This window comes from Thamnophis elegans, chromosome Z (genome assembly GCF_009769535.1).
Source record: "Thamnophis elegans isolate rThaEle1 chromosome Z, rThaEle1.pri, whole genome shotgun sequence".
Classification (NCBI taxonomy): Eukaryota; Metazoa; Chordata; class Lepidosauria; order Squamata; family Colubridae; genus Thamnophis; species Thamnophis elegans.
Genome location: NC_045558.1, coordinates 109966412 through 109991483, shown reverse-complemented (window position 1 = coordinate 109991483; position 25072 = coordinate 109966412). Strand labels below are relative to the sequence as shown.

Here is a 25072-nt window from a genome sequence, read left to right as displayed (position 1 = left end):
TCTCTTGGAACTCCTCAGAGAACAAAAGTATATAAGGGATCAGCACAGAAAGGAGTGCCAGTGTTTCAAGTAATGGACCCATTCAAAATAGAATTCTGAGGCAGATTGCTCAAAGAACAGTTTATTGGATACATCATATTGACACAACTGGTAAAAATTGACTCTAAAAGTTCCCATGGCTTTCACCTAATTAAAAAGTGAAAATTTCCCTCTCTGCCAAGTCATCAGTTACATTATCCAAAAGAGGTGCTGGTCGGTCGCTTGGTTACTTCATTCCTCCACCACCACCTCCAGCCATCTGTTGAAATTACCTTGGTTTCCACAGGAAAACTTTTGTTTTGACTGAAAAGCCCCAGTTAATTATTCCTCCCTCCCTCTTCTGCCTTGTGACAACCATGTCCCCTCTTCTGCCTTGTGACAACCCTGAAGTTACAAACATGACAGCCAGGTTTGCTTCAGAGTTGAGAAGAGGAGCTGAGTAAAAACACTCCAGCCAGGCATGACTTCAACCAAGATGCCATCAGACTTTCCAGAAATACTTATGCTTCCTGCAGAATCATGTGTAATTATAAATTTTCTGGCCAAGACAATATAATCAGCTTTGTGTTCCTCCTAGGATTATAGCCCCTCGGTGTTAATTTATGGCATTTTGATCTGGGATTCAGCAATTACAAACAGACATTGGCACCACATAGGATCCAATAACCTTGCCTAGAAACTTGATTATGTTGATTGAATGGCAGAATTCCTATAAAACAGGAAGCCCTCCATTGCTCAGTGTGATCTGCCCATGGAATCTTGCCATACTGACTCAGCCCAGTATGGTGTTTATTTTTGGAACTGTCACTTCATCTCTCCCATGATCCCTTCACTCATTCCCAATTTGAGGAAGGGCATCTATTTTCCTCCTTCATCTACTTCTTACTCACGCATCCACCAATCACAATAAATCCCACTGCCATCAAAAATGCCACAAAACCAAATCAAAACATAATGCAGCCTCATCACAGAATAACAAGTGAGGAAATTAGTCCATTAATCACTAATAACACAGTGATGGGACAATTAGGAAGCAGTGGCAATCCCTACAAATATCACATCAACTCCACCTCACATTCACAAGGGTACAATATGAAAGGCTAAAAGGCTAAGGTGCCAGTCCCCAAGTGGGAGTCAATAGATCAGTGTCCAGCACCAGTCAAAAGTTCAGCCCCACAATATTCTTTGAAGGTACCACAGATCTTCTACTGACAAAGGATCTAAACAGCATTGGTCTTGTGCTGTTGCATCATTTACAACATTGTCAAGGGATGTGATCCAAGGTGGCCTCCATCTCTGGTACTGATCCAAGATCCAGATTGCCAACATTGATTGGGCTCCAACAGTTTTAGATGCTCTTTGAATGATAATATACCTGACACTATCAACCTCTGTTTGCTGCATCACAAACAGCCACAATATTCTCCACCTCCATCCACATAAAGGCAAAAAGAAATGGAATGGAAATATGGAAGATGGAAAAACAATACACTACTTAAAACTGCTTCAGACTACTCAGGAATTTTCAGGTAGAGGATATGAGGGTGCAAAACCCCTTTTTTGGGGTGGGATCTAAGTAGCATTTGAGCTTCATGTCATGTATATTTGGCCAATTGCTCTCCCTCAGCCCATCCTATCCCATAGGCTTGTTGTGGGGAAAATAGGAGTTAAAGGAATATAAGATATACTTGCCACCTTGCATTATTTACAAACGTAATAAAGGTGGTATATAAAAATGGGAAAAAATACCCACACATTTTCCTAAAATACAGATCATCATAACATAATGTTTGAAATATATTAAATGTTAGGAATTTTTTTAAAAAAAATATGCTTTAAAAGTCCGACAACAGTTTTGTGATACTTCAAAAACTAACATTTTTTTCTCATAGAAGTTTTTATGGGCTACAGACTGTGAGCAATTACCATCTTTGAAATCAAAGTTTGTATACATCATCCTCTTTCATCTTTTCACAGCCCATATTATTTCCCAAAACTGAGAGTAGAGACTGGAATGCTAGCAGAGGGCATTCTCACTACAACAATATCGATCTTAGAGGATACAGCAATTTGCTTCCATTCTGATCCAGAACAATTTTCCTTTATTTCCCATATTGGAACAGCTTAATCATCATTATCTCACCTGAGGTTTAATTAGTTATATTTTTCAAAACCATTATAGAATACATATATTATGTCCTGAATAATTTCCCCACAGGACATAGTTCCTAAATGGGTGCTGTTAAAGAGACTCTTGGAGAATGACTGTGGCATATTCTGCTAGAATATAAGTGAAGGGAAACAGTTTGATTTTGCTGAACTGCAGATCTGGTAATGGCTGCATACAGGGGACCATAATCTATCCAGGTAGGAGCTGAAAGAAGCATGAATTATTCATGTTCACTGAATCAAAATGCTTAATCCATGACTTGCATGGCCTTCACAATATGCAGATAGTCTGGAACTACTAAGAAAGGGAAGATCTGCAGAATCATTTATGTTATCTCTGAGAGAAAGATGGGACAAGGATATTATAAACTAATAAATATATACATATTATTCCCTTTAAATTTCACATGACAATTCATACATGAAAATTGTTGGAAGAATATATCTTCATTCATAAAATGTCATAAACTGCCACCAAATGTCATAAACTGCCAGAAAATAACTGCCCTTTTTAATCCTGAATCATTAGATTAGATTAGATTGCTTTTATTTAGATTAGATTGCTTTTATTTATAGGCCGCCCTTTTCCCTGAGGGGACTCAGGGCGGCTTACAACCTATAGGGAGGGGATACACGTAATGACATGTACAGACAGTACATAATTAAAAAATAGAAGCAACATTCATTCATCATTCGGGTGGGGACGGATCCTAATCTTTAACCCAGGCCTGGCGGGATAGCCAGATCTTAAGGGCTGTGCGGAAGGTCTGGAGGGTGGTGAGGGTACGAATCTCCATGGGGAGGTCGTTCCAAAGGGTCGGAGCTACTACTGAAAAGGCTCTCCTCCGCGTAGTTGCCAGTCGGCACTGGCTGGCAGATGGAACTCGGAAGAGGCCTAATCTGTGTGATCTAATCGGTCGTGAGGAGGTAATTGGCAGGAGGCGGTTAATCCTGAATCATCAGACCTGATATATACGTTGTGAAGAATCATTGCAAAAAGAGCTAAGCTATTACATTTGTCTAGGTCAGGGCTGTCAAACTCAAGGACCATGGGCTGGATGTGTCATATACTGGCCATGCCTATGCCCAGTTTAGCAAAGTGGAACAAAGTCATGATACAAAGTGAAGAGGAACAAAGTCATGTGAGGTCACCGTGATGATGCAAGTTTGACACCCCTGGTCAAGGGGAACGAACCGTCTGTATTTTGAAGGTTTAATGTTTAATGTTAGACAATATGGGAACAGTAAGATTTCCAATAGGCCTTTGCAAACGTACCTCAGACTCCCATGAACAGTTAAATATTCTGATCCTTGAAACTGACTATAAAAATAATTGCTATGACTGCATTGCATCATGAAATGTTCACTTTAAAGGTCCTTTTAACCTCCTTTGTATTCCAGAGATAGTCAACAGATTTATGCCTACCCTCAACTGAACATTAATAGGAAATTTGAAAAAAATAATCCATTAATAGTAAAAGAAATGGTTTCTATAAATATTATACCTTTTAGAAACAGTTACTTTCATTTTGTATTTTTATTATGCAGTTTTCTTCATTTTACATCACAGTTTCAGCTTTGTAACAGGAATATACTGGTTATATTCAGTTTTTTACATTATATATACTATATGTCTCCTAATATACAGTATCATGTTCGTAACTATTATTTCTATATTTCTAACATAAATCTCTATATAACTATCATTCTAGATATTTTATTGTACATTTTACATTTTATAACATCTTGCCATAGTTTTACTTTCATTTTTGTGTGCTTTTGGCATATAACAAGACTGGCCCACGGCCACATAAATTGTCTTCAGACAGTGCTGGCTTCCTGGCTTCTTTGACCAAGACACAGAAATAACCATTATGGCCTAGAGTCAGACGTGACTGATATGAAAAACTTTATCTTTTAATGGTAATGAAACATCAATTGTTTGTAGAGATTGAATGTAAATAATTGATTCATGTGTGAATGGAAAAAATCTTCCAGAGCATGGCTTTTCATTTTCATATCTCTTTCTTATTTGCAGCAATGAAGAACTGGACAGAAGTATCTGAATTCATTTTTCTAGGTCTAACAAATGATCACAGGCTACAACAAGTTCTCTTCATACTTTTCCTGCTGTTCTATATAGCCTGTTTGTTAGGAAATGGGGCCATTCTAGCAGTCATCCTGGCTGAGTCTCGGCTTCACAGCCCCATGTATTTTTTTCTGGGAAATCTTTCTGGTTTGGATATATGTTACTCTACTGTGACTGTGCCCAAAATGTTAAGTGGCTTCCTTAAAAAGAGTCAGTCAATCTCCTTTATTGGTTGCCTCACTCAGTTGCACTTCTTCCACTTCCTGGGCAGTAGTGAGGCTGTGCTGCTTGGTGTCATGGCCTATGATCGATACGTAGCTATTTGTCACCCTTTGCGTTATAATCTCATCATGAGTAAATGGGCTTGTGTTACTCTAGCTGGGGCCACTTTGGCTGCTGGCTTCTTTCACGCCTTAGTGCATGCAGTGGCAACCTCTCGGCTATGGTTTTGTGGCCCTAATCTCATTGCACACTTCTTTTGTGAAATCAAGCCTCTCTTGAAGTTAGCTTGCAGTAGCACAACACTTAACTTCATCCTGCTGAATCTTCTGAGTAGCTTTATTGCTCTAAGTCCCTTCTTTTTCACTCTTCTCTCCTATTTTTACATCATCTCCTTCCTCTTCTTCAAAGTCCAGTCATGGCGGAACCGTTGGAAAGCCTTCTCCACTTGTGCATCCCATCTGAGTGTGGTGGCCATCTTCTATATTCCAGCACTTTCCAACTATATGCTTGCCTCAGGTAGTGATTCTTCTGAGAAAGATATGATCATTACTGTGCTATACAGCACAATCACACCTGCTTTAAATCCCCTAATCTACACATTGAGGAACCAAGAAGTCAAATTTGCTATAAGAAAGATTTTAAAAAAGAATCTTCCTTTGGAAAGGACCTAAATATCGTTATACATGAAAAAGAAACATATTATGAATATGTTTGGGGTTGAATTTATGAAGAATAATCATTCTATGCTCTCCCTCCTTTGATTTCAGGTTTTAGTGATTGTGGTTGCATCTCCTATTCTTTTATACTTCTGTTGAAACCTGCTATGTTTTCTAGATATCTTTTGACCAATATGTATCTCCATTTCTTTTAATTATTTTTTATTCAGTTCTAAAGATATAAATGGCAGTTATCTTCTTTTTAGAGCTACATGTTTATAACCTATATAGAAAGAAAATTTTAAAAAACATTGCAAAAGTTATTGAACATAAAAGATGTCACTTTCTGGAGAAACAAAATACAGGATATATATCCCAAGCAAGTTTGTGCAGTTCCAAATGTGAAATTTATGCTTATACATTAAAATTGATATTTTTCACATTGACTCTACTGATTAATTTTATTCAAACATTATATACTGTATATTCTTATATTTCTTCATAAATTTTGATGCATTATAAAATATATACAATGATATATTAAACTTCAATGTGGAGTAACTAGTGTATTAACTTTATTATTCTTAATAATATTCTTATTGATATATTTATATCTTATATAAATCCCAGTAAGGGTATGGTTAGCTGATGAGAGCTAAATAGCTTGAAATAGATCTATACTAGTCTCCCTTTATTTATTTATCAGCACAAATATAACAAATGTAACAAAAAGGCAATAGTAAAAAATATTGGGTTTCTGTCTGGATGGTCTCTTGTGACGAGCCTAATGACAGAGAGTGGAAGTGTGACCTTCCTCCCATACTTGGGCATACCAGGGGTTGTGACTTTAAGTATATATATATATATATATATATATATATATATATATATATATATATATATATATTCATTTTGCAAAAAGAAAAAGATAAATTAGTGTCTTTAATAATGGTTCATCTCCAAGGTGGCGCAGTGGTTAAATGCAGCACTGCAGGCTACTGCTAGATCAGCAGGTCAGCGGTTCAAATCTCACCGGCTCAGGGTTGACTCAGCCTTCCATCCTTCCGAGGTGGGTAAAATGAGGACCCAGATTGTTGGGGGCAATATGCTGACTCTCTGTAAACCGCTTAGAGAGGCCTGAAAGGCCTATGAAGTGGTATATAAGTCTACTGCTATTGCTATTGCTATCCTTCCTGCTAAGGAATATTGGAGAAGCATTTTCAACTTTCTTGTTGTGAAATTCCATATTAATGCTAATTGCATCCCTTTTCATTAGAATATGAAAATGTAGTGGGTAATAATAAACAATTTCCATGTGCAACTGGAATATATGAATTAGAAAAGGCAGTATTTTTCTGCTTTTACACTGAATTTTCTCCACCTTATTTCATATAGGTAACTATTTTTCTGAGTTGATTTCTTTAAGTATTGATAGCTCCATTGTACTTTACTACAATTTTCAAGGATCCTTCAAAAACTATGAAATATAAATCAGAAACCAACACAATTCTTGCTTTTGCAATGAAATATGTCTAAATCTATTTCCACACTTCTCTCCTGCATGCCATGAAATGAATTTCATATTCCTTATTCTAAGAATAATATGTAATTATTGTGAAAATTTGTTCCATACTAAATTTGGGTGGAATTTATATCTTGTTTATTTGTGCAAGCCTTCAAGTTACTGTTGATTCATGATGACTTCTTGGATAAGTCTTTGTAGTAAATGATAAATCTTGACAAATTTAAGAAGTGATTTGCTATTGCTCTACTGCCCTATTTACTAAGGTTAAGAGATAGTGACTGCACCAAGTTCGCACATCTAGCTAAAGTGGAACTAGAACACACAATCTGGCAGTTGTTAACATGATGCATTAATCACTACTTTAAAGTGGCTCTGTTGCTTGCTTAATTAATTACTTACTTACTTGTTATATTTACAACTCTACCTAACATAATTTCTGTGTTTCTGGGAAATGTACAACACCCTAAGTTGTTTTCAGAGATCAAAGAAACAGTAAAAGTGGAATCCAGCAGTTCCTGGTGCCTTTAATATCAAGATTAAAATATTTTGCTGTCATTGTTTTGTAGTTTGTTCTTGTTTCTATTAGAATATACGTCCTGGAACAGAGAGGTCTTTGGTATAATTTCATCTTCTGAAATTTTCTGAGGAGAACCAAATTAACCTTAACATGTATGTTAAGTGTTCAGCATGATGTGTTCTGAAACTGTAGGAATACAAAAACTGTGTTCATCCTGAAATTGTTGTCCAATAAGACCAGGTATGGATCATTATAAATAAAGCCTTAAACAACATGACTTGGGTTAATATTAGGGACTTGAAAAACTTCAGTATTGATCAGGTCTTGTCTGTCTCCCTAGAATTCAAGTCTCACATAAAGTAAGACCATGAGGCAGACATTTTCAATTGTAGACCTTTCCTTGTGCACTAAAGGCCATCCCATAATGCATGGGGTGCATGCATTAAGGGCAGGGCTCATTGCATTTTAGGGCTTCATGCAGTGCCCCCATGCCCTGTTTGGCTTCCAGGTTGGTTCTGGAGGCCTTCCAGGCACAAAACAGGGCACCAAGGGCACATGAGCCCTCCTATACCCATTTTGGGACTGGAAAGCCTTCTGCATAAGCTGGGTGGGGATGAAAACACTTGCATGGCAGTGGGGGAGTTTGGGGGGTCATGTGCACATGCACAGGGGTGGGGAACATGGGAGTGTCAGATGCATATTGCATTATAGGTGCACGCATGTGCACACTTTTGGCATGCAATGACAAAAAAGTTAGCCATCACTGCCCTGTACAATTTCAGACAAATGGTTGTCCTTTTTTTTGTAAAAGTCTCTAGTGATGGAGTAGCCTGAAGGCAAGCTGTTCCATTGGTTGATTGTTCTTACTGTTAATATTCCTCTCACCCTTAACTCTAGATTGGATCTCTCTTTGCTTAGTTTCCATCCATTGTTTCTTGACTTTCCTTCTGGTGCCTTGAAAAATAGATCAACCTCCTCTTCTTTGTAGTAGTCCTTCAAATATTTTTCAATGGGTTTTTTTTTTTTTGAAAATATATCAAATCAATGTGTGAACAGTGTGGCACCTGGGTGTCACATTATAATACAAATAAAACTAATAAAGTTAATCATAATTATTACATTCAATCCACATATATTTCAAATAATGTCAAGTAAGACAATTGGTTTTATTTTCTTTGTACTGTAGTATACACTACTTGGAATCTCTGCAGTTTGAACAGTCTATAACCACAGTGGAAGAAAGGAGGAAGATGGCTGCTTGAGCTTTTTCGCTCGGGTGTGAAGAACAAACAACCTAGCTGATAACCCGAGTTCTGTTGTAATTTGATGCCGGAGGAGTTAAGCCTGGAAAGAAGAACTTGAGAGGAGCAGGGAACGGTGATTATTAACGAGAAGCCTTCCCTGACAGCCCCAGACAGAGCAACTGTTTGGAGCAGCAGTGTGTGGCAGTGAGAGATTACGATCGGCTCTCCCCCCACGGAGGCACGGAGACAATACAGGCAGCTTGCACCAAAAGAACTGCTGCGCTTTTTGTGCTTCGTTCTGAGCCCGGGGAGGTGCTGGGGAAGAAGCATACGAACGGTTGGGGAAGAAGCATATGAACGGCTCCCCCCTCTCTTCCCCTCCACAGAGACTGCGAATGGACTTCCCCCCCCCCCACGGAGGCAGATTAACCAGGTTTGAAAAACACGGAAGGCACCTGGAGTTCCTGAGCTGACTGAGGAGGGGTTGCCTCACGGAGAGACTGCTTTGCTGAAGGGCTGAGAGGGGAACATTGAGAGCACAGAGAGGAAGATGCTGGCTTTATTGGCACTTTAACAAGCACTTTACCATCACTTACTAAGCATTAAGCACTATAACATCACTTAAGTCAGAGTTGGAAGGCTTAAACTTAATGCTCATCTGCGAGACTAAGATGGCTGTTAGACTTTTTCATCCTGAATTCAGGTGCCCCCATAGCCCTTCCAGACGCCCTCCTCCCTCCCTCCTCCTCTCTCTGCAACTCAGCCCTTGTATTAACTTTATCATCATCTTCTTCAGAACCCTGTTTGGGTGGATTTCTCCCTTGGTGGACTTGAAGAGTTTTTTCTACTGCCTGTTATCGACAGTGGGGAGCCTCAGTTTATCTCCCCCATTGGCCATTTGGCCCTTTTCCAGCTGGGCCTCTAAACATCTGGACGTAGGAGGACTCCCGGTTTCACATTACTTTCTTAGACATTTGGGACTTTTTTTCAGCTTTACTAGAGAGGGGAAATGTCATCCTCCCCTCTGTATACCATCTAGTACGGACTTTGCGAACCTGCGCAACCTTTTTAATTTTATTTTAAATAGGTATGTTGAGTGCATGGGATTGCATGGGATGGTATGAATGAACTCACTTTTTACTATTAATATTGCTGTATTTGTGTTTTAACTTTTTAGTGAGGACTGTCTGTGTGAGAGTTTGGGTATGACTGATTCGGAGGACCTGGCGGGGCAGGCGGGGGTCACCGGGGTGGGCGGGGGAACTACATCCACGGGATAGGGTCGGGGCATTGCGGTCATAACAGGGAGAGGCAGATACGGCGGGGACTTTAGGGCAGGCCATTACCGGGGAAGGAGGGCTCGCTATATCACAGAGATCCCTCCTTCCGGCCCTAGGAGTCCCACTCCAAGGTCAGATGGCGCGGGTGCTCAGGACCCTGGTCTCAGGCTGCTGTCGCTAAATGCCAGGTCTGTTGTTCATAAGACCCCCCTCATCCGGGACTTGATAACTGATGAGGGCGCAGACCTGGCATGTATTACTGAAACATGGCTGGGCCCTGAGGGAGGAGTCCCCCTCGTTGAGATGTGCCCAGCCGGATTTCAGGTGCTACACCAGCCGAGAGCCCAGGGAAGGGGTGGCGGTGTGGCTATTGTAGTCCAGGAGTCTTTAGTACCTCGTAGGATCCCTGCTCCGGAGCTTGTCGGGTGTGAGTCCCTGCTAGTGAAGCTGGACCTCAAGGGTCAAGTGGGTTTGCTGCTTACGTACCTGCCTCCCAACTACGTTGCAGCAGCCCTCCCCTCGCTCCTCGAGTCAGTAGCCGAGCTAGCAGTTGAGTTCCCTAGACTTATAGTTCTGGGGGACTTTAACTTGCCTTCGCTCGGTGAACACTCTGATGGAGCGCAGGAGTTCATGGCTTCCATGACAGCCATGGGCTTGACTCAAGTAATTCAAGGCCCAACTCACTTAGCGGGTCACACGCTTGACCTCGTATTCCTCTCGGAGCAGTGGAGTTACGATCTTGGTCTGAGGGGTAATGAGATCATACCCCTGTCGTGGTCAGACCACTACCTACTGAGGCTAGACTTCTGGAGGCCAAACCCCCACCGTAGGGAGGAGGAACCGACCAGCTGGTTCCGCCCCAAGTGACTGATGGATCCTGTTAGGTTCCAGACGGAGCTTGGGGTTATTCCTGATACCCTCGCCCACAGTTCGGCGGAGACCCTCGTCGCTGCCTGGCACTCGGCAGCTTCGGAGTCTCTAGACCGGATTGCGCCGCTACGGCCCCTCCGGGTCAGCGGCCCCCGGAGGCCTCCTTGGTTCACTGAGGAGCTCCGGGAGGTAAAGCGCCGGAGGAGACGCCTAGAGCACTCGTGGAGGTCCGATAGGTCCGAGTCGAAACGGGCACTTTTAACAGCATGCACCAAGGAGTATATTCGGACCTTAAGAACAACAAAAAGAACATACATTGCCTCCTTGGTAGCGTCCGCCGAGTCCCGCCCAGCCGCCCTGTTTAGGATAACCCGCTCCCTCCTAAATAGGAGGGAGACGGGGGACTCCTTACAGGGTAAGGCTGAGGAGTATGTCCAGTTCTTGGCGGACAAAGTTGCCCGGTTCGAGCGGACCTGGACTCCACCCCAGTAGATCCAGCCGAGACACAAGGAGAAAACTTGGCAAACCATCTCTGGGTTGAGTTTCAGGAAGTTGCCTCTGGGGATGTGGACAAGGCTATGCGAGCTATGAGTGCCTCCACCTGTATACTGGACCCGTGTCCCTCCTGGCTGGTTGCCAACAGCAGTGAGGTGACACGAGGCTGGATCCAGGTGGTTGTTACCGCTTCTCTTCGGGAGGGGTACTTTCCCACCGTGCTTAAGACAGCGGTGGTAAGACCCCTCTTGAAGAAGCCGTCTCTGGATCCAGCTGTTCTTAATAACTATCGTCCAGTCTCCAACCTCCCCTTTGTAGGGAAGGTTGTTGAGAAGGTGGTGGCTCTCCAGCTTCAGCGTACCTTGGAGGAAGCTAACTATCTTGACCCCTTCCAGTCTGGCTTCAGACCGGTTACAGCACAGAAACCGCTTTGGTCGCATTGACTGATGATCTCTGGAGAGCTAGGGATGGAGGCCATGCTTCCATCCTAGTTCTCCTGGACCTCTCAGCGGCTTCGATACCATCGACCATGGTATCCTTCTGCGACGACTGCGGGAGATAGGGGTGGGCGGCACTGTCTTGCAGTGGTTCTCCTCCTATCTCTCGGACAGGTCGCAGTCGGTGTTAGTGGGGGGGCAGAGATCGTCCCTGAGGCCCCTAACCTATGGGGTGCCACAGGGGTCGGTCCTATCCCCCCTACTATTTAACATTTACATGAAACCGCTGGGCGAGATCATCCGAAGGCACGGGATAAATACCACCAATATGCGGACGATACACAGTTGTATCTGTCCGCCCCGTGCCAACTCAATGAAGTGGTGGACGTGATGAACCGGGGACTGGAAGCCGTTAAAGACTGGATGAGAGCAAACAAGCTGATACTCAACCCAGACAAGACCGAGTGGCTGTTGTGTTTCCCTCCCAAAATTTGACCAACATACCATCACTCAGGCTGGGGGGACAAAATTTATACCCCTCAGAAAGGGCCCGCAACTTGGAGTCCTCCTGGATTCACAGCTAACTTTTGACCACCATCTCTCAGCTGTGACCAGGGGGGCATTTGCCCAGGTTCGCCTGGTGCGCCAGTTGCGGCCCTACCTGAATCGGGAGGCCCTCACAACAGTCACTCGAGCCCTTGTGATCTCTAGGCTGGAATACTGTAATGTGCTCTACATGGGGCTGCCCTTGAAGAGCATCCGAAGACTTCAGCTAGTCCAGAATGCGGCCACGCGAGTGATCGTGGGCGCACCACGGTTCGCCCACATAACACCGATCCTCCGTGAGCTGCACTGGCTACCTGTTGATCTCCGGGTGCACTTCAAGGTCCTACTCACCACCTATAAAGCGCTCCATGGTAGTGGATCTGGCTATTTGAGAGACCGCCTTCTGCCAATTACCTCCCTGCGTCCCATCAGATCGCATAGAGTTGGCCTCCTCCGTATCCATCCGCCAGTCAGTGCCGACTGGCGACTACTCGGAGGAGAGCCTTCTCTGTTGCGGCTCCGACACTATGGAACAATCTCCCCGTGGAGATTCGTACCCTCACCACCGTCCAGGCCTTCCGCACAGCCCTCAAGAACTGGCTAGCCCGTCAGGCCTGGGGATAATCTTATTTTCGCCCCTCCCGAATGCTGAGTGAATGTTGAGTTTTATTGTCTAATTTACTTTGTGCACATTTCTTTTTGGTATTGTCCTACACTCCCCTTCCTTTTTTGATTGTAAGCCGCCCTGAGTCCCCTCAGGGAAAAGGGCGGCCTATAAATAAATAAATCTACAAATCTACAAATCTACAGTGGTGAACTTACAGCATGCATGCTGGAAGCAGCACACAGAGCCATTCCGTGTGGGACACACAGCCTTGCTGACTCATCTTTCATATTCCTGTGCACACACACACACACACAGTCAGCTGGCCTTCCAAGTGTGGAAGTGCTGAAACGGGAAGAGCAGTGTTCCAGCATGCATGCCCAGGCCGGCACCCGAACTTCCAGTTTCTAGTGTGGGCATGTGCCCTAAAAACAGGTGTCCATGAAGCGTGAACATAGCTCTTCTGGGTTTTGGCGCTTCCACATGTCTGAAGATCAGCAAGGCGACAAGGTCCAGGCGGGATGGTTTTGCGTGCCATTTCCGTCACAAGGTCGGCACACAGTGACTTAAAGGTTAGCCATCACTAGTCTACAAGCAATAAAAAGGAGAGAAAATCAATAGTCCTATTGTAAATTCCTATCTACTTTGTAACATATATATTTTATAGAAACCTATGATATGTTTCTGGTTTGTCATTTCTAATTGCTACAATGTTGATTTTATTCTTCTTATTTTCCTCTAAAAACAGGGATAACTTTGATCCTCATATTAATGCTTTTAATTATTTTTCCCAAAGAGTGACATCAGGGAAAGAGAAGCATCATGAACGACAAAAAAATTAGTACAGATAAATACTTTTTCCATATCATTTAAACTGTATTGCAGATTTCTTTTATTTTATTTTACCATTGGATTTAAACTTTTAACTACTTGCTTCCTGATTGTATGGATACTTCTTTCCTTCCTTCTCTCCCTCTCTTTTTCCTTTCTTTCACTTTCTATTCTAGTCAGTCCTGCCTCTTGAAACTACATGAAAAAGTTGCTGCAGATTTCTTAGAAAAATGTTATAACATAGATCTGAGAAATAATGATTGGTTTAAGGTTACCAATTTGCTTCATACTAAAGCAGGACTAGAATTCTATCAGTTTCTAGCCCAATGCTTTTAATCACTTTTAATCTTTGTATGAACCATAACAAGTGCAAAATCAATCAATCAATCAATCAATCACTAACATAGTTTCACTCCATTTTTTAATAATAAATAAATAAATATGGAAGCATTATATAATTAGGCTATTAAATTTAGAATGATAAGAAAAGAAATACAAAGTAGATATAGTACTATATCATTTTAATTACCTTTAAAAACACAGATTATGCTTTGAAATACGAATTTGAAGAGTGTGATTACCTATAATGGAGGGATGAAGAATATTGCACTTGAAAGTGTAAATCAAAATCATCTATTGTCACTTCTCAAGTTAAAACAAAATGGAAGAAATGTTTTTTTGCAATCTCAATTCTCTTAAAACTCCAGTCAAAACCAGTATTTATTTTAAAGAATATACAATTAAGAAAAAAATAGTGAAAACTAATTGTGAATTTACTTCTATTTTTTGTATGTTATTTATCCATGTAATTTAGTAGAATAGACATTATTAGATATTTTTGTTTATTTATTTATTTATTTATTTATTTCATAGTTACCTAGGTCACATATATGATTCTGGATAGTGCAGAGACCAAACATAGCAATTACCAAACAGTTAAACCCACAAAAATAAACAATATGCAATTAAAACAGTTAAAACTATATATATATATAGTTTATATATATATATAAAACACAGGACAGTGCATTTGAAAATACACATATACCTGGGAAGGTCTAGAAATACAATAGTGCCATTTCACTGTATGCAGGATTTTGAAGTCATAATCAAAGTGTCTTATCACCAAGCTTCTTCAATTCTACCTTGAAAGTGCTATCAGGCATGATCAGTATATCTTCTTGAAGTTTGGAATGAAACAAAAGTTGGAATTGTTGTCCTTAATTAAATGACCAGAAGCATAATATACTAGAAGGTGCAGTCTATTCAGGCCTGGCATGTTAATGATAAAAATCTGTGGGAGCACGTTCCCTCTGGAATGAGCTGCCCCCGGAGCTTCATATAATCCCCGACCTCCAGTCCTTCCGACGCGCCCTAAAAAGTTGGCTTTTCCAGCAAGCCAGCCTGGCCTGAACAAAACAAATCAAATTATTGATTACAGTTAATTTTAATTCAATTTTTTTTAAAAAAAAATGTGTCATTGTCAATTTTAATTGGGTTTGGGATATCCTATTTAATTTCTTTTTAACTTTTGTATTATGTGTTTCTTTTACTGTTGTATGCTGCCCTGAGTCCTTGGGAGAAGGGCGGCATATAAATCGAATAAATCGAAATCGAATAAACCTAAAAATGTGTTTGTCCGATTCACAAAGACCGGTGGTTGTGTGGGGTTTTGCTTTTGTTTTCATCATAATTTCCTTGCTGGCCTGAAGTATGTTAATATGGTAAGAGTAAAATGTAATCATTATTCATCTTACGAACCACATAATATACAAACTATTGCAGGTTCCCCTGTTTTGATTCACAGAAGAGGGGGAAAAATAATGCCTTGGGGAAAATATTTCTAAATCTTAACCAAACCTAACCCTCCCTCTACATCCCTCTACACTGCTAATTAGACAAACAAATAGTTTACAGCCTTAATTGAAGATATTTATCCCCACATAAGCACATTACTTCTTTAATTGCTAACTTTTCTCCTATGGCAGCAAGCCATACTTCATAAACCAAGTACAAAATGCAATGTGAAAACCATTCAGTACAGATTCTGATATGACATTTGGCTTCCTGTATCCCATCTGTACCTACTTGATTTCATAGCTTTAAAGCAACTCTTCAATCATCAATCTTACGTAACTGAATGGGAAATTTCCACAAGGTAAGAACTGTCTCAATACCTGATAGATATTAGATTCTTACGTAATATTAAATATTGGCATTTTATCCAAGTATCTCAGTTTGAGCTACACATTCCTTCCATTATGGAAATGCAAAGTTTCTGAGATACAGTAATATAAGTGGGTGAATACCAGAATGGAAAGGGGAAATGGAATGACAACCAAGAGAACATGAGAAAACTAACTTCTTTAAATTCATCTGTCTATTAGTAGACTAGTATAATATGCCTGAGGATATGCATAAACAACGTTATAAAATAAAAGATAAAGAAAAGTTTATCTTTTCCCAGATGAAAGCCCTTCAATAGAAATCAAAAAGGGACCAGGCTTTCTGTACCTCTTGAGAGAATTAAAAAATTGAGATTAAAACATGCATTGCCTAATTCATTTCAGTTTTCTTTAGTATACAGTATGAACTTAATCTGTAAGAAGGCAAACATGAACTGAATTTCAAATATGGAACAAATGACAGCCTATTGCTCATTTGCCTGATTTATTTATTTGACTTATATACCGCTTCATAGGACTTTCAGCCCTCTCTAAGCGGTTTACAAATTTTTTAGCAAATTGAGTCAGCAACTTGCCCCCACAGTCTGGGTCCTCATTTCACCCACCTCGGAAGGATGGAAGGCTGAGTCGACCTTGAGCCGGTGAGATTTGAACCGCTGAACTGCAGATCACAGTCAGCTAAAGTGGCCTGCAGTACTGTACCCTAACCACTGCGCCACCTCGGCTGATGCTGGCCAGTTTCATGTGATCATCCATAAAACAGTTTTAGAACTATAAATTGTTATGTGTGAACTTCCAGCAGGGTAAGTAGAATGTTAAAGGATAAGACTTCAAATTGAGTAGTGAAAACTCTAAATAAACCATCTTCTCTAGCATTGTGAAACTGTAGGCCAGATGTGGTATTCTACCGGTTCGGACCAGTTTGCCTGCAATTGGCAAGAAATTGTGTGTGGCTCCGCCCACCTGCCCCAGCTCTATGGCATCCCATTTAAGCCCTTTTTTTGCCAAAAGTGCATGCACACATGCGCCCACTCACATTTGAGAACCGGTAGGGAAGATAAGTGAATACAACCCTGATGTAGTTGGTTTCCTGGGTTTGGACAATATTCTTTACAATCACTGGGTTTATAGAACTTTCAAGACTCAAATAAATCCCATTAACTATACTTACTAATGCATCAAAACAATAGTTTACAGGGAAGTATTTGAGCATAATTACAATCTAAATTTGGTCCACAGTCATAAATGTTGCCATAATTCTAGGTCAGTATATTGGAAAATAATGACCTCTGAAACAAATATTTCATATAGCAGCATTTGTTACCCTGAAAAACAAAACAACTGTTTGATAAATAAAATGAAGTGACATGACACTGATCGTCTGTACTTGGAAAGGAAGTTCAAAATATGCTGAATTTAACTCATATTTAGAAACTCAAAATTCAGAATGGTTTTTTTCTTCTTCAGAAGTGAAATGCAATTTTACATTAACTCTATATTCTGCAGAAGCATATTTGTACTAAGAAAATTAATAAATCCAGCTGTCATTTCTGTTACAGATGTAGATAAATTTCTATATTAATATATTCTATATTAATAAAATATAATCCTGATTTATTCAAATTACAATATCTGGTCTCTTTTTTTCTGCAATGGTCTTCACATAAGTTGGTAAACTTGTTATCTTTTGTTACTTATTTCTGCATTGGGAATAAGATTTTATTTTTTTCTCCTGCCACACTATTGCTTTCTTTTTGTCTCTTTGTCTTTATCACATTGTGCTTTCTTTGATTTCACCACCAGAGTTCCAAGGATGAATACATTTGCATAGAGGGAAATCTTCTAACATCTTTCCCTTTAACACACAAGAAAAGGTATGGAAAAAGCCAGCACGTCATCCATCCTTACCTGTCCTTATCTGCCATTATGTGAATAGATTCATATTTATTATGTCCAGTTCAAATTTGAGAATGTACATGTCTAATTCCAAATAATGACCAATTACCTAATATTTTCCACTAATTTGCTCCATTGTCAACCTCCAATTTCATTTTCCAAACTACAAATGTTGTAAAAACACCAAGGGCGTTAAATGTCTTGAAAAATCTAATGATAATATATTGAATGCATGCATGAAATATTTAAATGGATTGAATTTAAATACAAGATTCATGATTGAATGCTTAAATGATGTACGAAAAAGGCTTTTCAATGTCATTTACTTAGCTCTATGAGATTCTCTCAAATCACTCACTTTTTTTCCCTATTGACAGAGATGAGGAATTCGACAGAAGTATCTGAATTTATTCTCTTAGGTCTAACAAGGGACCATAGACTACAACATGTTCTCTTCCCACTTTTCCTGCTGCTCTATATAGCCTGTTTATTGGGAAATGGGGCCATTCTGATTGTTATCCTGACTGAACCTCGGCTTCACATCCCCATGTATTTTTTCTGGGAAACCTTTCTTGTTTGGATATATGCTACTCTACTGTGACTGTACCAAAAATGCTAAGGGGATTCCTTAGAAAGCATCAGTCTATCTCTTTTAATGGCTGCCTCATTCAGCTGCACTTCTTCCACTTCCTGGGCTGTAGCGAGGCTGTGCTTCTGGGCATCATGGCATGCGACCGGTATGTGGCTATCTGCAAACCATTGCATTATACTCTCATAATGAATAAATGGACTTGTTTATCTTAGCTGGAGTCACATGGACCATTGGATTTTTTTATGCCTTGATGCACACAATTGTAACCTCTCAACTTGTTTTCTGCGGCCCCAAACTTGTTCCACATATTTTTTGTGACATCAAACCTCTTCTTGTGTTAGCTTGCAGTAGTACAAGACTTAGTTATACCCTGCTAAATTTTGTTACTGTTTCAATTGCTTTCTCTTCTTTCTTTTTCACTCTTCTCTCCTATTTTTACATCATCTCTTTTCTTGTCCTTAAAGTCCAGTCATGGCAGAACCGTTGGAAAGCCTTCTCCACCTGTGCATCTCACCTGATGGTTGTGGCAATGTTCTACATTCCAGTATTGTCCAACTACATGCTTGCTTCTGCCAGTGATAAAGATCCAATTGTCTCTCTTTTATAGTATAGTTACACCAGTTTTAAATCCTCTGATCTATTCTTTAAGGAATTATGAAGTCAAAAATGCTATAAGACAGATTCTAATTCAGAATGCCATTTTGTAAGGATGAATGCTTCTGTTTTTTAGAAAATGCTATTCAAAGTGTTCTAATGCTTAGCTTCATGTTACATAACAGAATAATTTCTATATCTTCTCCTTTTAAGATCATCCCATGATGACCTCAAGTTTCTGAAAATGCTACAGTGGTTTGAAATATACTTCCAGATGGATCTAATTTCATATATATATTATATATAAAAATAATTCCATGGGTTTTCTATTTTTCCAATTGTAATTTATTTAAATTAAAAGGTAGGATTTATGTTTTTAATTGAATTTATCCTTTATTGCATATTTCTGAAAGATATTTAAAGCTAGTGGGATCAAATAAATAAATGAAGAATAAAAAGAAGAATTTTATATTGTAACTATTTTATATTTCCTCCATTACTTAAAAATATTCCAAACAGAATACTGATGATTCTGACACACTGTACATCTGTAGCTTCAATAAACTTTATAAGATTGCATATTAAGAGGTCCTTTCAAAAGTAACAGAGAAAATGAAGATCCTCAGGATAATTTTAAAAAGTATCCCTCAGTTAAACCCCATTCTTTATGAACACAAGTGGAATAAAAAGGGGGGGCTACGTATGTACATTTTAAGGTTTTTTTAGAAGAACTAAATTTTGGAATTTCAGAAATTAGATGACAAGTGTCTCTACATTGGAGGTGGGTTGTTCCCGGTTCAGCACAAATTTGCACAAATTATGGAAGTGGTGGGAGGCTCTGCCACTCACCCAGATGCTTTGGTGAATGTGCAGAAGTGTTGTGTGCGAGCACAACCAAACCGGTAGTGCTGGGATTTGCAACCCACCTCTGCTCTACATATGTTTATATACAATCATTGCTATTGGGAGCTAGAGGAATGGAACCCCATACATCTAGGAGTTCTCCAAATTGCTTCATGAAATATAGCTTCATGGGGCATGTCTGATAATGTCTTCACTTGAAGACAGGGAACAGTTGACTGATATTTTAAAGCTATATTTTAGATCATTTTAATTCATTTGTCTGGGTTTTTTTTAATAATGTACTTTTTCACACTTGATCACTGAGGATCAGAACATTCCCTAGGTAGCAAAATAGCAGACAGCATAATTCAGGGCAGAAGCTTACTTTGGGACTTTATGAAGCTTGGTTTCTACTTGTTTCTACATACGGAATCGATAGTTCTTACACAGAGAGAAGGAGAGAGAGAGGGGAAAGGGGGGAGGGAAAGGGAGAGAGAAAGACTTGATTAGAGGGATAAAAAAGAACTTTATTAGTGAAATCTTTCAAGGAAGTAAAATAAGGAAATAATGCACTTAGTAAGCCATGGTACAAAAATGCCACCATGTAAATTATAAGTCTTGAGTTTGTTTGTTTGCCACCCCACTCTGAAGCGACTCAGCATAATACAACAATACAATATAATCCCATACTGATGTATATATAATCTTACCCACTTCAGACAACAACTGTGAGGGAGAAGGAGGCTGATGTCATATTCTCATCCCTTCCTATTTGGGTTGGTGGCTTTCATAATCAACCTATGACATTTTTTGTTCTTAAGGTGATATTTGCAAGAATATTCCATGTTCTGTCAAAAGGCAGATATAACTGAAAAACCTCTTTGGAATGTTTAATATAGAATTTGTTATAATATAGAATTAGCAAAGGGAATTCTTGTATTTTGAACTCTTGGCTAGAACCACACTGACTCCTCTAAGTCATTGTCTGAATTTGATGTCTGTGGTTCTTGCCTTGACTTATACACATATTATTTCATGTATCCCTAGTCCTTATTACTATATCAAATAATACTTTCAAGCATCATTGGCTTATACTTGTATATTTCCTGTATATTTTTGCTGAAAATAAAAACATTCATTTAATAATACATGAAATTATTGTTGAATAATTGGCTACACAAATTATATGTATAATTAAATTCAGCAAATGTATTCCCTCACAACCAAACAAGTATGATTGGTTTATTGGGTGGTTTTTTCCCTAATGGCAAGAAATGAAGTTTTATAAGGCAAACATATTTTATAAAGGTAAAAATCATTCAAGATATTTCCATAAGGAAGGTTGATTATTTCATCCCTTCTAATTACACCTTGTTGTTTTCTTTGGCTCTTGGGCAAATTTGTCTTCAGTTATAATTTCCTCTTACTTAGTGGCAAAGATGTTTCATTAAGGTATGTATTATCTAGATATTTAACAGACTCAAAATGTTACTCAGGACAAATGTTTGACAAATTCTTTTCCCCTTCAAAATAAATACAGGAACCTATTTCTTGAGGCAGGCAAATATGATAAATATGCCTAAACAACAGAACAAGAATAACAAAAGAAGATAAGCAAATAGTTGTCATGATATGTGAAGAACTAACTTATATTAATTCAGATGGCATGGTAGTAGCTGTATGATATAATTATGTTTTGACAACACAGGATTTTGAATAATTTTTGAAAATTTTTTGATAGCCTTCTCAACTTCCTGCATCAACAAAGTCATTGCCAGGAAAGAAATATTTTGAAAGGTTCTGCAAAAATTTTATTCACCAGTTTCTATTGTTGGTTAAAAAAAATGCAATATTGCAGAAAAAGCATTTTATTGATTGATGGATGGATGGATGGATGGGTTTCCTACCTTTATAGCATTTTTATAAATAATTCAAGGCAGAAAACATACCTAATATTTGTTCTGCCTCCTATTTTCCTCACAATATAAAAATCTAGTTGTAAAGCAAATAATGCAGTATACCTGCAGTGAGTCTACTCAGCATTAGTAGTTTGCTACTTTTTTAGATATGCATTCATTCAACAAACAAAAAGCAAAACCATGCATGCCTCAGTTGGCAAGTGACCGAAGGTATGTGTGTTAGTTTCACACATTAGTTAGTTGTGATATGAAACCATTATTGTAGGAGAAGGATGGTGTCAGGTATTACATATTAAAAGGGGATCTTTAAAATAACTCAGGAGGACTCTGGGAAAAAGAAGCATGGAAATAGGATTAACAGCTGGTAGCTTTCATTGCATGCCAACAAAATTCTATGGCATAATCCTGTACGACAGGTTCAAAATCTCTTGCATGTTGTAATAATATCTAGCCTTTCATGATGTCTAAATAAATTCTCAATATTTCCATGATTTGTTTGGTTCTTTAAGAACGTGGTCTGGTTTTGTTTTCAATGTCTGCTCATGTTTCTCACTGATTTATTTTTATCAACGGAATAGCATCTTGCTAGGATAAAAAATTGATGACTGACCAAAAAAGAAAGCAAAAAACCACTGATGACCACTAAAGACAAATCTTAATTAATAAATAATTTCAGAATCTGGAAACCTAAGAGACTGTGATCTAAAGATAACAAAAACCAGGAGTGTTGACCCAGAAACAATTGGTATAAATTAAAAGTATTGTGTTGAGGAGGGCATTTTTCTCCTTCCATGGTCACCAAAATCATTCTCTTTCTGCACAATGGCAGAGGCAAATACATACTTTTGAAATGCATGTTTAGGATGACTCCATCATTTTTACTATTGTATATCTGTCATTGTGGCACCATCAGCAAAATTGTGTTTGTCTTTATCTGTATATCTGTATCCTATCATTCTGTCATTGTCATGCTCAGAAGTGGGTTAAAATAGGTGAGATTTTTATCTATATTTATCTGTAGTTAATATCTTGTGTTTTGCTTTTTCTTTCTTTTTTAGTTATGGAAAACCATACAGAAGTAGACAAATACATCTTAATGGGTTTGAACAGTTACTCCAATTTTCAGTATTTTCTATTTACAATCTTTCTGCTTTTGTATCTGGCTACATTAGTATGGAATGGTGCTATTATTGTTATACTTTTATCTGTACCACACCTTCACACTCCCATGTATTTTTTCCTTGGAAACCTTTCCTGCCTTGATATTTTCTTTTCAACAGTCACTGTACCAAACATGCTAGCTGGATTCCTTTCAAACCTGCATACAATATCCTTCAAGGGCTGCATGGTCCAGCTTCACTTTTTTCATTTCTTGGGAAGTAGCGAAGTCATTCTCCTTGGAATCATGGCTTATGACCGCTATGTTGCAATATGCAATCCTCTGCGGTACATGATCATCATGAGAAAAGAGGTTTGTCTCCTAATGGCAACAGCTGCCTGGTGCACTGGATTTTTCCATGCTTTGATGCATGCAATGGTGACTGCTCGCCTCCACTTTTGTGGATCAAATCACATTGAACACTTTTTCTGTGACATCAAGCCTTTGTTGAAACTGGCCTGTGGTAGCACATACCTCAATCTTATGCTCCGTATTGTGACCACTTGTATTGTTATGGGTCCTTTTATTTTCATACTACTCTACCTCTATATTATTACTTTTCTTCTTGTAAAGGTTAAGACCCGAAGTGGTTGGCAAAAAGCCTTCTCTACCTGTGGATCTCACCTAACTGTGGTGGCTTTACTTTATGTTCCTGTATTGTTAATTATATGATTCCAACTGTGAGTAATTCATCAAAGCAGGATATGATAGTAACCTCATATATAGTGCAATTACCCCAGTTTTAAACCCACTTATTTATACACTGAGAAATCAGGAGGTTAAACTAACAATGAAGAAAATGTGGAGAAAAAACAACCTATTTTTTGGGTAATGGAAATTTTGGAAAGATATTGAAACTATGATGGTTCACAATGCTGTCATTTCCCAAGCTTCTATTTTTCAAATAAGATCTTTTAGTTATTTGAAAATCCTAAGGAATATAAGATTCTCACATACCTCATTTCTTAACCATTTTTATAAATTAACCTACAGCAAAAGAGAGGTTTTCTAAGGATAAAAATTTCACTTGGTGAATTAAAAAAATAAAGGGGAAAAAAAACAAAGAAACACATTTGTCAAAAAAGCTTAAATATTTCTTTATTTAACAGAGAATGAGAATAGTCGTATAGGCAAAAAAGCAGTGGGAGCAGAAGGGACTTCTGACTGTCTGCTGGCTTGCCCATTGAATTTATTTATGGAAAGTTGGCAGGTAGCATCAGAAATATTCTTTACTGTCCACTAACACACAACTACATGTTTAGGATTTAGGAGTCTTATTGAAGATTCTAATTCTGAATTAATATTTCCCAGAAATTCCCTTCACCAATAAACAAAAAAACCTGCAATGAGTTCAAGGCAAGGCAAGACAAGTCTATGAAACCAAGAAAGTCCCCAAATCCAAGGCAAGTTCAGACAAAGGGTAAGTCCTAAAAGCAAAGCCAAGTCCACAAAGTCAAAATAAATCTATGAGTCATAGACAAGTATAGAATCCATGAACACTATCTGAAGTCCAAGATAAGAGTCACAAGTATAGGAGCATACAGAGCCAGAAAACTGACACAATGTTCCTAGCATTGTTCCCCTCCTTCCATTGTGCTAAATAGCCAGTTCCTGGTGCAGACCATTAAGGGTGGGCACAAGGTTTCTGCCTCGCAAATAGTCAGACTGACCTCCACTATGCTTGCCTTTTCTTTGCCCTGATCTGTGCTCCCAGATCAGAAAGAGAAGGCAGTTCCTCTTCCTCGCTGCAGACCAGCTGCAGCTGTTTTCTCAGCGCATCCAAAGGCTAAGGGCTGTCCTGTTTAACTGTGCTTCAACCATCCCACTTTCAGTCAGCTGCTCCTCTAGTTGCTTTCCCTGCAGCTGCTCTACCTCACTTGGATCACAGCCTCAGCTTTGGAGCCTTTGGCTCCATCAACCTCTGATGTGCCAGGGATTAGATCATCCTCCTAAGAACTAACATCCAGAGTCATGTGGTGAAGTGTCCTGGGTCATCCTTCCTCCCTCCCTCCCTCCTTCCCTCCCTCCCTCCCTTCCCTGCCAATTTCCCCATTTATTTTTGAGAGAAGTTTGCAGGAAGAAATTCAGTGGGCAAACAAGCAGGATTGTAAGTAGCTGCCAACTTGCGGGAAAAGGAGAAAGGAGGCACAATCAGGTATAAGTTCAGAATTGTGCATTGGGGTGTGCAAGAAGTGGTGCATGGGAAGAAGCATGGGTGATATGTTATCCCCTCTCACAACCCATTCAGTATCCACCCAACCCATGCAATGTCTCTTGTAGTTTTATGTCTGATTAGAATCCCCTTTTGGATTTTGTGTATATCAGAAAAAATGAATTCATGATTTTATGATTGAGCAGG

At 39.2% G+C, this 25072-nt stretch overlaps 2 protein-coding genes and 1 pseudogene across 2 annotated transcripts; all 3 read left to right on the top strand.

The window, feature by feature from the left end:
- The first annotated feature begins 4248 nt into the window (after positions 1 to 4248).
- On the top strand, positions 4249 to 5190 carry LOC116521355 (olfactory receptor 12D2-like). Its single transcript, XM_032236034.1, has one exon. The coding sequence runs from the start codon at positions 4249 to 4251 to the stop codon at positions 5188 to 5190; it is 942 nt and encodes a 313-aa protein (XP_032091925.1).
- Positions 5191 to 17985: 12795 nt separating this feature from the next.
- Positions 17986 to 18905, top strand: LOC116521354 (olfactory receptor 12D2-like). The gene is given in 4 exon segments (XM_032236033.1): positions 17986 to 18163; positions 18166 to 18401; positions 18404 to 18798; positions 18800 to 18905. Coding segments are annotated over 4 exon segments (915 nt in total).
- Positions 18906 to 22614: 3709 nt separating this feature from the next.
- LOC116521353 lies at positions 22615 to 23545 on the top strand (annotated as a pseudogene).
- The last annotated feature ends 1527 nt before the right edge of the window (positions 23546 to 25072 follow it).